Source organism: Euprymna scolopes, chromosome 14, assembly GCF_053919585.1.
Source record: "Euprymna scolopes isolate OS-2025 chromosome 14, ASM5391958v1, whole genome shotgun sequence".
NCBI classification, from domain to species: Eukaryota; Metazoa; Mollusca; class Cephalopoda; order Sepiida; family Sepiolidae; genus Euprymna; species Euprymna scolopes.
The window spans coordinates 80,240,161-80,254,447 of NC_136495.1; the positions used below are offsets into that span (position 1 = coordinate 80,240,161).

General features: G+C 33.2%; 1 protein-coding gene and 1 long non-coding RNA gene across 3 annotated transcripts in view; one reads left to right on the forward strand and one right to left on the reverse strand.

Annotated features, from left to right (window-relative positions):
* The window catches only part of LOC145293112 (uncharacterized), a 166,257-nt gene that overhangs the window by 133,264 nt on the left and 18,706 nt on the right, over positions 1-14,287 (forward strand). For both annotated transcript variants that reach the window (XM_080139493.1, XM_080139494.1), the window contains exon 2: positions 11,711-11,846. In XM_080139493.1, coding sequence (XP_079995619.1) covers positions 11,711-11,846 — 136 coding nt within the window. The remainder of the gene's footprint in view (positions 1-11,710; positions 11,847-14,287) is intronic.
* The window catches only part of LOC145293113 (uncharacterized), a 40,043-nt gene continuing 32,351 nt past the window's right edge, over positions 6,596-14,287 (reverse strand). The window contains exon 2 of the long non-coding RNA XR_013869667.1: positions 6,596-9,567. This is a non-coding gene — a long non-coding RNA (uncharacterized LOC145293113). The remainder of the gene's footprint in view (positions 9,568-14,287) is intronic.

Genomic DNA, 14,287 nt, shown 5'->3' on the forward strand with positions numbered 1-14,287 from the left:
AATAATCTAAGTTAAATTATTATATTACAAATAAACGATTAACTGGTATGCCTATTAGTTATCATTCCATAATTATAATTCATCTACTCTAATTTACTGAATTCAAATACATCCCAGATTTTATTATTTTTAATTGTATCCTAATATATTGAAATTAGATCACCTACTTAATTCATTTTAGATTTAATCCATAAATTTTTAAGTAATAATAGAATTATTTGATATCCTGCTATTTAAAAAGTAATAAAATTTGACAAGGCTTCGTGGCTCAGTGGTAAAATACCAGATTGCAGATTGTATACTAATGAGTCCGAACCTTATTTTTAAAAAAAGTTTAGCCATGCTGACGACGGTTGATAGCTAGAAACACACGTGACCATAAATAATCTTTATGCATATAAAAATATTTAAATATGTAAATATTTAAAAAGAAAATATAAATAAAATAAAATACATCCGGTCAATAAAAGGGGCGATGCATTTATATGAAAAACGAAGGGCAGGATGAGGACAATTAATTGGTTGGAAGTTGAAGTGAACACTCTTTGATTATGAGAAGGATTTTAGAATGTTAATTCATGCATTTAGCCTCTCAAATATTGTTATTCGAATATTTTATGTGCGTAATCGATGTACCAACGTTTAGCAAGAATAACGATGTTATGCGTAATCGCAAAGCTGTCTTCATTTTACGGACGTCGTTTTTTTTTTCATCCAATTCAAAGCTCGATTAATGGATGAATTCAGCTTGCCAACATTTTTATTGATCATTGTCAAACTTTGTTCTCGACGTGTAGCTACTTGTATTCGAAGTGGTTCCTCCTTTAATCCCGATGTCTTTCTAGAAAGAATTCTGACTAGAAAAATATCGAAGAAACCAATGCCAACAATAGAATCTCTGGATGCATGCGGTATTATGATGATCTCACTCTCAGCTTACCATACCATTGCTTTTTTAAATCTTATAATTGGACAAGATACTGCTTTTATAATTTCTAGATATTTGTTGTTTTTTTTTTTGTTTTTTTTTTTTTTTGGTTCTATAAAAACACATTAGTCAACAACCTCTCATAGTGGCATTTCCAAAAATCCCTTTTGTCCTACTTATCTGTTGCTAGCATTCCATTGTCATTTCAAATGCAATTTGACCAAAATATGATTTAATAAGAAAAAAGAAAACGCTTAAAAAGGGATCTTATATGGTTGAAAGCTTGCCAATTTATGACTTGGCAAGAGAAAAAAATAATATTTTTTGCTTCCTTAAATCTCTAATATCTCAAATTGCAAACGACATCTCAAAATTGCCAATATTATTTCATTAATGAAACGTCAACCACATGTTATACAAAAAAGAAAACGACACTGCATCGAATTTAGTGTGTTTGAAACTTCTGGAATCATCAGTTTAGAAATAATTATTCACACCAGTCGTATAATTTGAACCTGAAAACCATATTGATATTTAACTTCAAATGCGAGCATGCTAACTGATGAGGCTAACAAACAAAATGAAAACTTCTATATATGCTAAAGGGAATGAGTAGCTATAGTTATAGTTGTTTCTATAACAACACCTGAAAATCATCCAGCCTTACTCTTCTTCATCTTACTCACAACTTCCCGTATCAATCCTTTCTAAATTCTTATAGATAATGCTTTTACATTTCTACGCTTTTTTTTTTGTTCTTTTGTTGTTCAATGAAAAATCCAACAATTTCTCATAATTTCATTTCCAAAAACTCATGTCACCCATTCACATCTACCAAAAGGAGAAGAGGCGACTATTTGCATAACATGTCCGGACGACTACGCAGTACATCATATACTGATGGGCTGTCTGGACAGGTCCGAATGAAGCATTATCAGGAGAATAGTTAAAGAAGGATATTTAACAAGTTCGATCCAGAAAAAAAATTAAATTCCCGAAAGAGATTATTATATGCAACAAAATATAAGAAGATTCCACAAGTACACCAAAAACAACTAACCAATATCTAACACATTACAATTAATGTTTCGGTATTAAATGATCCAAAAGTGGTTAATATGTCGTAAAAAAACAAAAAACAAATAAGCAAACCCTCTTCATTTGTTGCTAACACTTCATTGCCATTCTGAATGCATGTCTTTTTGATAATACCTATATTTGTCGTTTCCACCTGTTTAGTTATTCTGAATACATCATTTGACCATCTCTTCGTAGTATATCTGCAAACGTGGCGTGCTCCGACTTCTTGGTTATTCTTGTGATGTCGTCGTTGCATTTTAACGACGTTGTGTATGAAAATCTCACACAAAAAAAAAAAAAAAACAAAGGAAAACAATTCGACACAATTACTGTGCTTGATTTCTGGTATATTTGTTGTGAACTCTTTCCATAAAATCATTGCTATTTTTTCCTTTTGATAAGCTGTTTTGTTAAATAGTCAGAAAACATTCTTCCTATTTTTTGACTTACCAAAATAACATCTTTTTTTCTGCAAAACCTCCACTCCCTAATAAAGATAAAAATGTGCTATACAAAATATTTCGCATTTCATTCTCGTGAGAGTTCGTCAGCCATACCTATATATTGGGCACTATTGAAGTAAATATTGAAAAATTTACGCATAAAATTATATCTTCGTATATTAATTTATGTGATTAAATCAAGTAATTATATATATATATATATATATATATATATATATATATATATATATATATATATATATATCCGTCTCATGTCACAAAATTTAGTCGGTAAACAATTGCTAGACAAAACCACGTGTTTAAGAGAAAGAAGAAAACAAAAATAGTTTGATTTCTTCGATTACCTAAATCATCTAAAATGAATTCAGAAATTCTTTTTCCGTACCAATTGATACGTTTTTATTTCTATTTTTTCTTTCCATTTTGAGATGTTTATTTAGTTCTTTTTTAACATTACTGATTCTGAGGTTATTTTATATGCATATGAACATTAGTGCAACCACTAGCAAAGCATTTTTTTTTGTCATCTTGGACGAAGAGTATGCCACCCATAAATTATGAATGTTCGAGTCAGCTTGGAATGAAAAGAACAATGTTCAATGAAAACATATACATATATATTTATTCATTTATTTTTTGCGGACTATTATCCCCATCTTTCAGTTGTTGTTTTATGACGTTTCGGCCAACTATTTCTTTGATCTTCATCAGATGGTAACTGTGACGAGATAAGAACTCTGAATCTCCTAACTGCATCCTCAGCAATTACTGCCTTCCTTAGTTGTTTTTCGTCTCGCCATATTTTGGCCGACTAAGTCTCTGGCCAGCTTTGGGGCCCGTGGTTCAGTGGATAGAGACATTGAATTTCTACAGTTCCAGATGAGCATTATCTGAAGATAACGATTTCAATCCTACCCAAAGCCACCCGGAAGCTTAGTTGGCCAAAACGTGGTGAGATGAAAAACAACTATGGACGGTGGTAATTGCTGAGAATGCAGTTAGGAGATTCAGAGTTCCTATCCCTTCGCGATTACCACCTGACGAAGACCAGAGGAATAGTTGGCCGAAACGTTGTGAAACAACATCTAAAAGAGATGAAGATAATAGTCCGCAATAAATAAATGAATAAATAATACTCATCTCAATAAACATTTCAATTAATTAAATAATATATACATATATATTCTTAAGATATGTGCATTCACTGTAAACGTTAAGCAATAACATGCGATTTCAAACAAACTGACACATAGAGTGATCAACAGAGCCTTTCATAATAAAAATTATTATACGTTTTTTTACAATGAAAATATTATTTCAAACTCAAACGGAACGGGCTAACCGAGAGACAAATTGACATACAAGCATCTTTATGATCTAATGACTTATTTTCACTTCGTCCTCACTAATTTTATCATATGAGTCAAGTACAGTTCTCTCTCTAGTGCCAAACTAACTAATAATACAATAATGATACTAAATAGAAGAAGAACTATAACTTGGTTTAAGCCCCCTCTTCTGTAGCATCCAAACATCCCAAAAGAATTTTATACTAATAACTACAAATATAGTACAATTATTAACAAAAGTATTAAATGATCTTACTATATCTTATAAAATTCAAGCCAAACTATAATACCAATAAATTATAAAGAATTAGAACTCTCCAAGTTTGTACTCCATAGACAGCATAATCATGTTGATACATCGGTTCTCATTAGATCATCAAAGTTAAGCATCGTTGAGCCTGGTCAGTACCAGCTGGGTGACCATTTAGAAATACCAGGCGCTGTATGTAGGCGAACATCGATACCTCTTTGCAAGAACTGGAAAAACCTAACGTCATCATATCCTGACGGAGATATACCATCGACTGGGGACTGCTTGTGAATTTGATATTCTCATGAAACTTTCTACTTCAAAAGAAGCTGATTCAACTTTCTTAAGGTGTATGCTGCTTCAAAAAAAAACAAAAAATAGTACCCATTCTGACATTCGGGCTTCAAGCTGTGATTATTATAAAAATAAAAATGTTACTTTAAAAAAATGATTTTATGCATTCCAATGTAGTTTATAAATGTGTAGTAAAATCCAAATAAAATTATTTTAATCAAAATAACAACAGTAATGGAAAATACAATTAGCATTACTATCAATACTACTATTAGTGGTAACATTAATAATAGTGTCACTGAACGTACTAATAATGGAAATAATAATAACGAACACGAGAATAATCTTCTATATATATAAAAGGCAAATGCGACACGCGCATTTTTGTATGTCCAAGAAAGGCTTTTTTTGTCAAGCTTCACGGAGGGGAGGGCTTACTATGTCTTAGAACTTTTGATATACCTCCTCGATCATAATATGTACGATTTGCGAACGCGCGTCGTGTCTAGATTTATTTACATCGACTTTTATAAAATTCTTGCTATTTCGGCTTCTCATGTGTTCGTTCGGCTTTTTCTTATAAAAGTGAAACTGATCTGAAGCGAAGGTACAGTTCCCGGCCTTCGTGACAGGAACGTCCAGAAAGCAATGGGCGTTTGATCAATGTGGGAGAAACTCCTTATATCGAACAATTGCTATTCATATGGACACTCTTCTCTTTATGGGGAGCTCCCTCCCCCCCCCCCAATATTTTGGCGAGACAAAAAGTTGGGAAACAAAACCAAAATAACTACTAGAAGTTCATTGCGTGATTTCTATGGCGTGATCATTAAAATCGCGCACCTGTCAATTTAACTTTTTAATCGTTAAATTTAAACTCTGTTTAGTTACTCTCCCTTCGTGGGCGAGTGGTAAGTTGTCAGGTTTTTTTCACACTCTCTTTTCCACCTTCGGCTCAATGTTCTGGGTTCAATCCTACCTACTTGCCAGTGGAGCTATTTGCTATAGCTGGTGAAAATTTGGAAATATTTCCAATTTTGACAAAAATAAAGGTGAACCTCATCGTAGTTATGATTGTATCAAAATAGAAGCGAAATCCTTAAATGGTTCTTCTTAAAAATTGTTGGGCGAAAGAAATGCGAATTCCGTAATATTCAAATTTTCACCATTACGGAATTCACATTTCTTTCAACCAACACTTTTTAAGAAGAATCATTTAAAGATTTCGCTTTCATCTTCATGCGACCATAATAAGTACAATAATGATGTCCGTTATTTTCATCAAAATTGGAAATATATTCAAATTATCACTTTAAACAATAAAGACCTTGAAATCATTACCTCTCTATAGAAAGATATTTAAGCCCTTACATTCTATAGATTATTGCATTATTAGATAAATTAACACTTATTACCCTAAGTCAAATAATATATGTTTAATTTATATAAATTATTTGTCATTTTGTAAATAGAAAATCAGAAATCGTAATCAACTGTTTACACAAAAGAAAGATTAAATATCAACAACTCGAAGTTAATTAAATCTATTAAATAAACTTACCGTCATGAACTCTTACTAACTCTTATTACAGCAACTGCAATTATTTTATAAAGCTCTGATAGATATAATGTAAGGATTAATTATTTATAATATAACTTAATTCAGGAAATCGATTAGGTTTGTAGGTTTGGTATCAACCTCTACTTTCAAGTCAAAAGTTGAGATCTTTGTTTATAAATTTTTGATCTACTGTTTCCCAGCACCTCTCTTTGACATGATATCACACGTAGATATCTACCTACTATGATATCTCACTCAACTGCATAATTTATAACACAGTGAAGACCGTAGTGTTCACTGGTACATAAGTGTAATCCTAGATGGTTCCAATTTCGGAACCACCCAAGAAAGTTCAATGGCATGGTATTGGTCGGTTTTACGATGACAGGGTTTATGTGAGACTCCTGTATTTCCTGCATCAACCATGACTTGCAGGTAAAGAACACAAATTAAAAAAATAAAAGAATTAGGAAAAACAAAGTGAACAACTCGAGTCTCAACAAATACGTTCGTCGCAGGCCATAATTCACTGGCCATAGGTTCACAGCACTGGGTTGGCCGCCCCTCTCTCCTGCTTGCTGTCTCCTGAAAGAAATTACTCCAATTGGTAACATTCGTTCATGGGTTAGTCACAAATACGTACACGACAAATAATTGACTCCAGAGATAAATTTTGGATTTTTATTTATAAAGATTAATTATTAAATGAATTCTGGATACAAAGAAAATGATATTTTACAGTTATGAAAAAAAAAAATATACATGCAATGTTTTTTTCCCTTCAGCAAGCAGCCTGTCTAAACAGTGATTCAAATGGGATCTTTTTCAACACAGATTATCTTCCTTCCCTCTCTTTATCTGCCGATCACTGAACGGGAGGGGACGTAGCGTGGGTGGTTGAGTGGATAGAACAGACTTTCAACTCCAACCGGGGTTTTCTGTTCTTGACTGGCAAAAAAACGCTCTGTGTCCCTTTTAAAGGGAGGTAGTGGTGTGGGATCTGAGAAGTCTTGGTTTCTCATCCAGCTAATCCATCTTCATTGCATCACACTTGGATTAACCCTGATTGGCTAAATTGGCCAAATCACTTATGCATATTGATTAAGTTATTTTCCACACACACAGGCAAAATTCTAAAGCTTGACCCCAGACAGAACAATACTATTCGATACCATGTAACGATTCTTATCACAAAACAATATTATTATTAATGTTTCCAAAGTTATTTTTTCCTCTTGCATTTTGCGTCTCCAACCAACAATTTGGGCTAATAAGGTCGCCGGTTGTTGCTCGGGATAGTTTACATCATAAAAGGCTCTAATTCCGCTCCAATTCACTCGTTACTGATGTAATTTTCAATCATTACAGGTGGTCAGGTCACATAATTAACCCATAACTTTAGTATCCTTAGCAATAGGTTAGTAAAGTGCGTTTATCCAATATATGCAAGAGTCATTCCAAAAGTAAAGCCTTCTATATTTTTAACTCCAAAACGGAAAGAGCTACGAAGACGGGAGTGGTAGCATTAAAGCAGGTGACCTTTTGTGCTCCATAGTTTATTTTTCTACATAGTCACCGTCATTCTCAATACATGTTTGCCGAAAATTCAATAATGCAACTCTGCTTCTAACACGTCTGTGACAGGGGTTGCTTTCTTAGAGTCTCACACAGTCAATATTTGTAACAGAGAGATGAAATTTTCAGGTCATAAATGCATAAGTTCGGTCATCATAAAAATGCAGTTTGCAAACCTGTCTGATCCATTCAGGCGGAATAAAAACAGAAGGCATTACTTTTGAAACGCCCCTCGCATAACTGATATATATTTAATAACTTTTTGTACTCCTGATGATTGTATAGGTAAAAAGTTATCTAATCTTGTGTTGAATAGTATCCGAGAGTTATCTGCCCTTATACATGATGTACCAGGGAGTTTTTTTTTGCCCCTTATGACTATATACTCTAGAGTCAAAGCAATGATAAGAATAATCTGTTTTCATAGCCATAATTATTAAAGCAGTTTCAAAAGAAGCATATATTTACTTTTTTTAATGAGTGATTAGTTTAACACAAATATTTAATAGAAAAACGTTATTTTCTTACAAATCAAATATTTCTATATGGAGGGCATTCAATACATGTATTTAAAAAAGGTAAAATATTTTTTTTTAAAGAGCAATAATTTTTTATTTCAAAATTTATTGAAATTTAAAATTAGAAATTGTTTGGAAGTGGTTTGTGATGAACATTATTTTAATATTGCACCAGTAAAACACCTCATTGAGTCACATTTTAATCTTGCAGAAATATTTGTATTGCGGCTATTCAAAACAACAGAGAATCAAACAGAGTGCTTTCAAGGTTTATCATCAATTTTTTGATGATTGATAAGTGCAAACCATATAACATTTACAGAAGAATGTGTGATGTGTACAGAGAAGAAGTTTAATTATTTAACTAATATTGCACCAGTAAAACACCTCATGATGTCGCATCTAAATTTTGCAGAAATATTTGTTTTCTGACTATTTTACAGTTTCAGTTTTAGGTGAGAGTGTTTGGAAAAGTTGGATGTGTATGATATCAAACATGTACACATCAGTAGAGTTTATCCAACTTTTCACTTATAAGATTGTGATCTTCGAAAAGCACACAGGAGATGAGTGCAGAGTCCTTTTCTATATGCGACATGCCACTACAACCATCTTGATATCATACAACTGAAAGCAGCCGTTCCTAATACTACTTAAGAGTTAGTGCTCCTGTACGATCAGTCGGAAGCAGCAGACAGACAAACTGTCAACCGGTACCCTCCAACCTGTTAGACAAGAGTGCTTAAACTAGTTGCATGAACATATGTGGCAAGCAGGCATTCCCAAGATGCTCAGTTTTAGAGAAAAAGAATCAGACAGAAGTAGAGGACGGCATTCATTGCCATAGTCAGGAAGCATGGTCAAGCACTATGTGTCTCTGATGAGTTCGTGACTGTCCCTCTCTGCCTGGCTAATAGATAAAGAAGGAATGTGAAAGCCGTGAGATAGGTAAAGCCTACCTAATTCAAAATGGTAGAAAATCAAACAGTGTTCTCAATTGGACAAAGGTTTGCCGTCAAATTTCGGTGATTGAGGAGTGAAAACCTTTGGGTTTACTTTCGGTAACCTCATAATTCTCACTTCCTTCCGATTTATTTCCTTTAGTCCTCATATTTTATATGCGATTTTTCTTGCAAAGAAGGGGAGATTCTTGTTTACTGGGTCCGTTGTTTTGCACAGGTAGTATGTGGGGATTTTCAATCTTCTCATAATATTCATCATCATCTAACTTTCACCCTATCCATCTTATTAACCCCTTATCCTCGAGTGATTTTTGGCCTCGATAAGTAGTTATTCATTAGGAAAAACATGACATTTATAGAAGCAAATATGATATGAACACAGAAGTATGTTTTAGTCAAAGTAAATGTTACAAATACAATAATTTAAACAACCAACGATCTTTAATTTTCCGGGCTCATTTTTTTCACCAGGTCAATACAAATTTTGATACTGTATGAAGAACAGTGGAAAGCATCAGGTTGGAAACAGCTGGCATATCCTCTTTAAAATCCAGATTTCCATTTGTTTGGCCCCTTCAAAAGATTTCTGCATGGAACAAAAAAAGCTTCAATTAATGATGAACTAAAGAACACATTGGCTAAAATTTTCAAAGATGCTGAAGGAATCTCTAAACATTCACAGCAACTACTCTATCTAAAACCACTACAAAGAACTTTCCTTTCCCTTTCTATGTATATAAAACAAATAATATCCATGAAAAAATATGTTTTTAGAACACACCATCTGTGGAATACAATAGCACGGGAAGGCTTCTCAGCTGACTACAACATGATCGTTTTCAAGTCCAATGTTAACAAATTTTAATTTTCAATAAAAAATTATTCCCATTGCACCCATCATTTTCAAATCCTTTCATAGTATTGCTCGTCATCCAACTAACAATCTCATTAACACTTATCTTCAAGTGATTTTAAACTCAACATAATCAATCACATAGTCTACAAAAATGTCAGTTAGGTCAATTAGGAACCCTTTTATTATTGCTTGAATCAACACCAATTCCATTCCACTCATCATTTCCAATCCTTTCATGATGTTATTCATCACCCAACTTACAATCAATTAGAATCCTTATCCAAAGTGGCCTCTCAGCCTTATATTAGTATAATTAATATAAGCCTTGACATATTAATCTAATTAATATAAGAGCTTGTTTGTTTGATTTTTTTAATAGGGAAGTGTGCTTTTAAAATATTGAAAAATTAAGAAAATCTCTTCCCCCCCTCCCGAGTGAAAAGGTTTCATATTATTAGGATTCTTTGGACTACTATTCTCAGCTTCAGTGCCATTTCCACCTGTTTTCTAGATGTACAGTCACAATAGATTTAAGGCTCCTAAAATTCATATTAGAATTGTCCGCAAAGCCATGGTGTAGTAAATAAAGTACGCAGTAAAATTCAATCGCAAAGTTACATGCTTCTAGAGGTTGAAGGTTCAATCATCAATGTGGGTGATACTCAAAATATAATTGCAAAATTACTTAGGACTTCTACCCTGTCATGGCTGACAGAACGAGAGCATACTACTCCCATGGATTAAATAAGGGTTTCGTTTAAAATTCCATGCAGACTCCCTCAGTTTGACAGAAACATTCCTAAGTTCAACAGAAAGATTCACAAGTTTGACAAGATACACCTGAAGAAGGTTGGAGGTTACATCGACCGAAAATTTGTAAAAATAACAATCAAGATGAGAACAGTAGTCTTAATAATTCAAATAATACAAATAATTAATCCTCGTCTGAAAATTTCAGAAATTTTTTTTTAATGACCCACTAATGATGTTGGATGATTTTATACAAGCTATTTAGAAGTGATAACGTCCGCTAATTAGCCAAAGCTACCATATTACACTTTTTTTATTGTAAACTACACTTTTTTATTGAGTGACCCTTTTTTCTTTTCTTTTTTTTTCTTTTACAAAGGCGTTCCCACTTATTAAGGCTTGAAAGCCACTTGAGGATATGGGTTAATGGTGTAGATTGAGTAGAATTTGGATTATTTAAGGGGCCAGTTCAATAAGAACTTGTTTTGGACTTGAAGGCTGCCATATTATAATCAGTTGGAAAGCAGGCCAGTGAAACAATGTTATGCAGGCTGGCAGTTCTAGGAAAGAAGCTTTGTTTATGGAATTTGTGTTTAGATTTAGCCACAGATAGAGAGTGAGGGGAAATTGTGGATAGTAGTTGGAGCTAGTCGAGTGTTTTTTTTTGTGAAAGTCTAGCAAGGAGCTCAGACGAGCACTTGCCATGAAAATAACGATCTATCATTTAACGATTTATTTTGCAGAGACAGGCTCACAATATCTCTTTTGTAGTTTGCAGGGTAGAGAAAAGAGCGTCACCTACTAGGTTTCGAAGCAGGTTTTGAATTTTATCAAAAGATAGGGTGCACCGAGCAGCCCCTGCCTAGATGTGGCAACAGTACTCCATTTTAGGACATAGTTGGCTCTTATACAGATAGAAGATTGCATCGGGAGTGATGTACCTACTGGAGCAGTAAAATGATTGAACCATTTTCCCAGCAATCTTGGCAACAGATTTGATATACGCATTCCATTTCAGATCAAGCATAAAGGTCAGTCCCAGAAGCTTGAATAATGTACATATGAATTTCTGTAATTATTTTTGTGATATAATTTTGACTTTATTCTTTCTGTGTATTTTCAGTAAGTCTAGTGCCATTGGTATCATGTGCTTGCAAAGAGCTAACCGTACAGGAAGCCAACATCACGTGTAGCGTAGACCGAAATCTTATGAATGATGTTCTTAAAGGTGACGAAGGAGATTATCCATTGCTTTGCGCGTAAGTATCTTGTTTATTTTAAACGACATCTAAACATCTTCTTTTTTTTCACCCCAAACAATGTATATTGACACATAAGTGCCTACTATTCAGGATCATGTCTAACAGGGAACTGCGGGGAGTTGAGCTGCGAGATGTCTGTTCTAATTACATTTAAACTTCTGCAGGTTAGTATAGTCAGGGAAGCAGGAAATAATTATTAGAGTAGAAGGCTTTCCGGTATCTAGGGACTCAACAATGAAGGGGTGGGATTTTGCTGCTTGTTGGATTAATCAGGAGTATATAGCAAATCTATAAGTTCATCAGTTCACGTTCCATTAAAGTACTTGTAGAACGGGCACAGGGGTGCAACATTTCACTGATAAGACAGATGAGAATAGTGCAGGATCTATTATATTGGAGACTTTTTTTTTGGACCATGTCTAAGAGGGAGAGACTAGTGGTAGATGCATCAGTTCAGATTTGGCAACAATACTCCATGGTGAATTGTGGTTTTGTAAAGATATAAGATATCTCTGCTATGAGTAATTTTTTAACACAATAAAGGTAGCCTATTTTCTTTGCAGCAGCTTTGGTAATGTTCTCAATGTATTTGTTCAAATTCATGTTGTCTGTGAATGTTAAGGCAAGTGGTTTGAATGGTGGGATTTTAGTTAGGGTGTTATTAGTCATGGTAATCGGTGGTTGAGAAGGTTTCTTGTAATTGTGAAAAGACTGAATAGTTAAATTGATCAACCAGAGAAAAAAACAAAATAATTCTTTTTTAATCATTCTGTGGACAAATTTAAGGTGAAAATGAATTACGAACAAAATTTTTCTTTCCTGGCGCCATTTTTTAGTAGCATTAGATGTTATCATTCATTCATGGCCCAGCCCTCGTTTTTGAAGATTTCTAACATTAAAACATCTTATATATTTCTCCTCAAATCAAAAGTTTGCAAAAAAGTTGTATTTTATGATTTTCTAACGGCTTATAATTTTCATAATTCATATTTTCTATATAAACAATGCTTTTTGAACAAAATACTATTTCTAATTCATTTGGCGCTACCACATGCGATGTTCAGGCATAAGAAAACTTTCATTCTGAATCAGTGACAGCATCAGATGAATTGAAAATACCAAAGAAGATATTTTACTGCATAATTATTTGTAATTATGATGAAGTATATCTTCAAAAATCAAGTTGAAAAAATATTTTAAAAGCATTACATGGTTTTCTAATGGTTTCTTATTTTTCACTCTTCTAGAAGTTGAAGATTTAATCCTTAGTGCAGGTGACACTCAAAAATATACTTGTGAATTATTTAGGACTTCTACCTTGTCATGGCTGACGAAACCAGTGACAGCAAAAAGAAAATAGTGCTGCAAGTAAGAATGCTATTTAACCTATAACCAGAGGGAGGAAACAGAGATTTTAGATTTTGTCTTTATATATTTTACAATTTAACTAACGCTGTGAACTCGTTTTTTTTTTTTTTTTTTTTTTTTTTTTTCTGATTCAATTAATCAAACTCGCGGTCAAATGGATGACAAGCAAAATCTACATAATACAAGAACTCTGGTAAGCTTGCTTGCGGTAACATGCTATTATAGAGCGAGAGAAATGTATAAGATGAGAAGTGATAGGACGCGAGGAATAGACTATGTGGATTAGAAATAGTTGTAGCAGTTCATGAGGAGGACGACGAGGAGGAGGAGCGGGGGGTGTGAGATGATGTAAATAAAGGATGAACTTGTAAAGGGACATCTTTAAAAAAAAAAAAATTAGGAGGTCTTATCGTTTTGGGAATTTATACGAATTTCGCCATGACACATAAGTACGTAATAATGTTTTCACCTGAAATGCATCGGTTTAAAATATCACCAATGTAAACAAGCACCTTAATCTTAATGCTAAAATTAACATGATAATATAAGACTGACACAGAATTGTTGCATTTGTATTTAAAGAAACCTTTGAAAATGTCCCGACAAATAAGATAGGAATATAAAAATCCTTTTTCTTTTTAGTTTAGTTTCTTTTTTTTTTTCTTATAAAAATGCAAATACTTCTTTCATGTCTTATAAAATAAGTATAAAAACTACAAACCAAGAACAGATAAAAAAGAATAAAGTGTGCATGAAGTTTGCTTTGAATGCATATAAGTTAATTTATGCGAAAAATAAGGTTACTAAATATCTGCTGCTTTCTTTTAGTTAAATAATAAAATTAGTAAATTATCCGTTTACCTTTTAGATAAGTTGTAAATCAATGTGGAAAAAGTGATAGATTATTACCATTAGGTTGGTGCAAAAATGATGATTCGCCTCAATGTCAAAAAAACGACATTATTTTTGCACCAACCAATGAGTACATGCATCGTTAGTAAATAGTGAAGTGTAACTTATGTATTGTACTAAATGACTGATGCAATGGGTAGCGGTCATCATACATATCA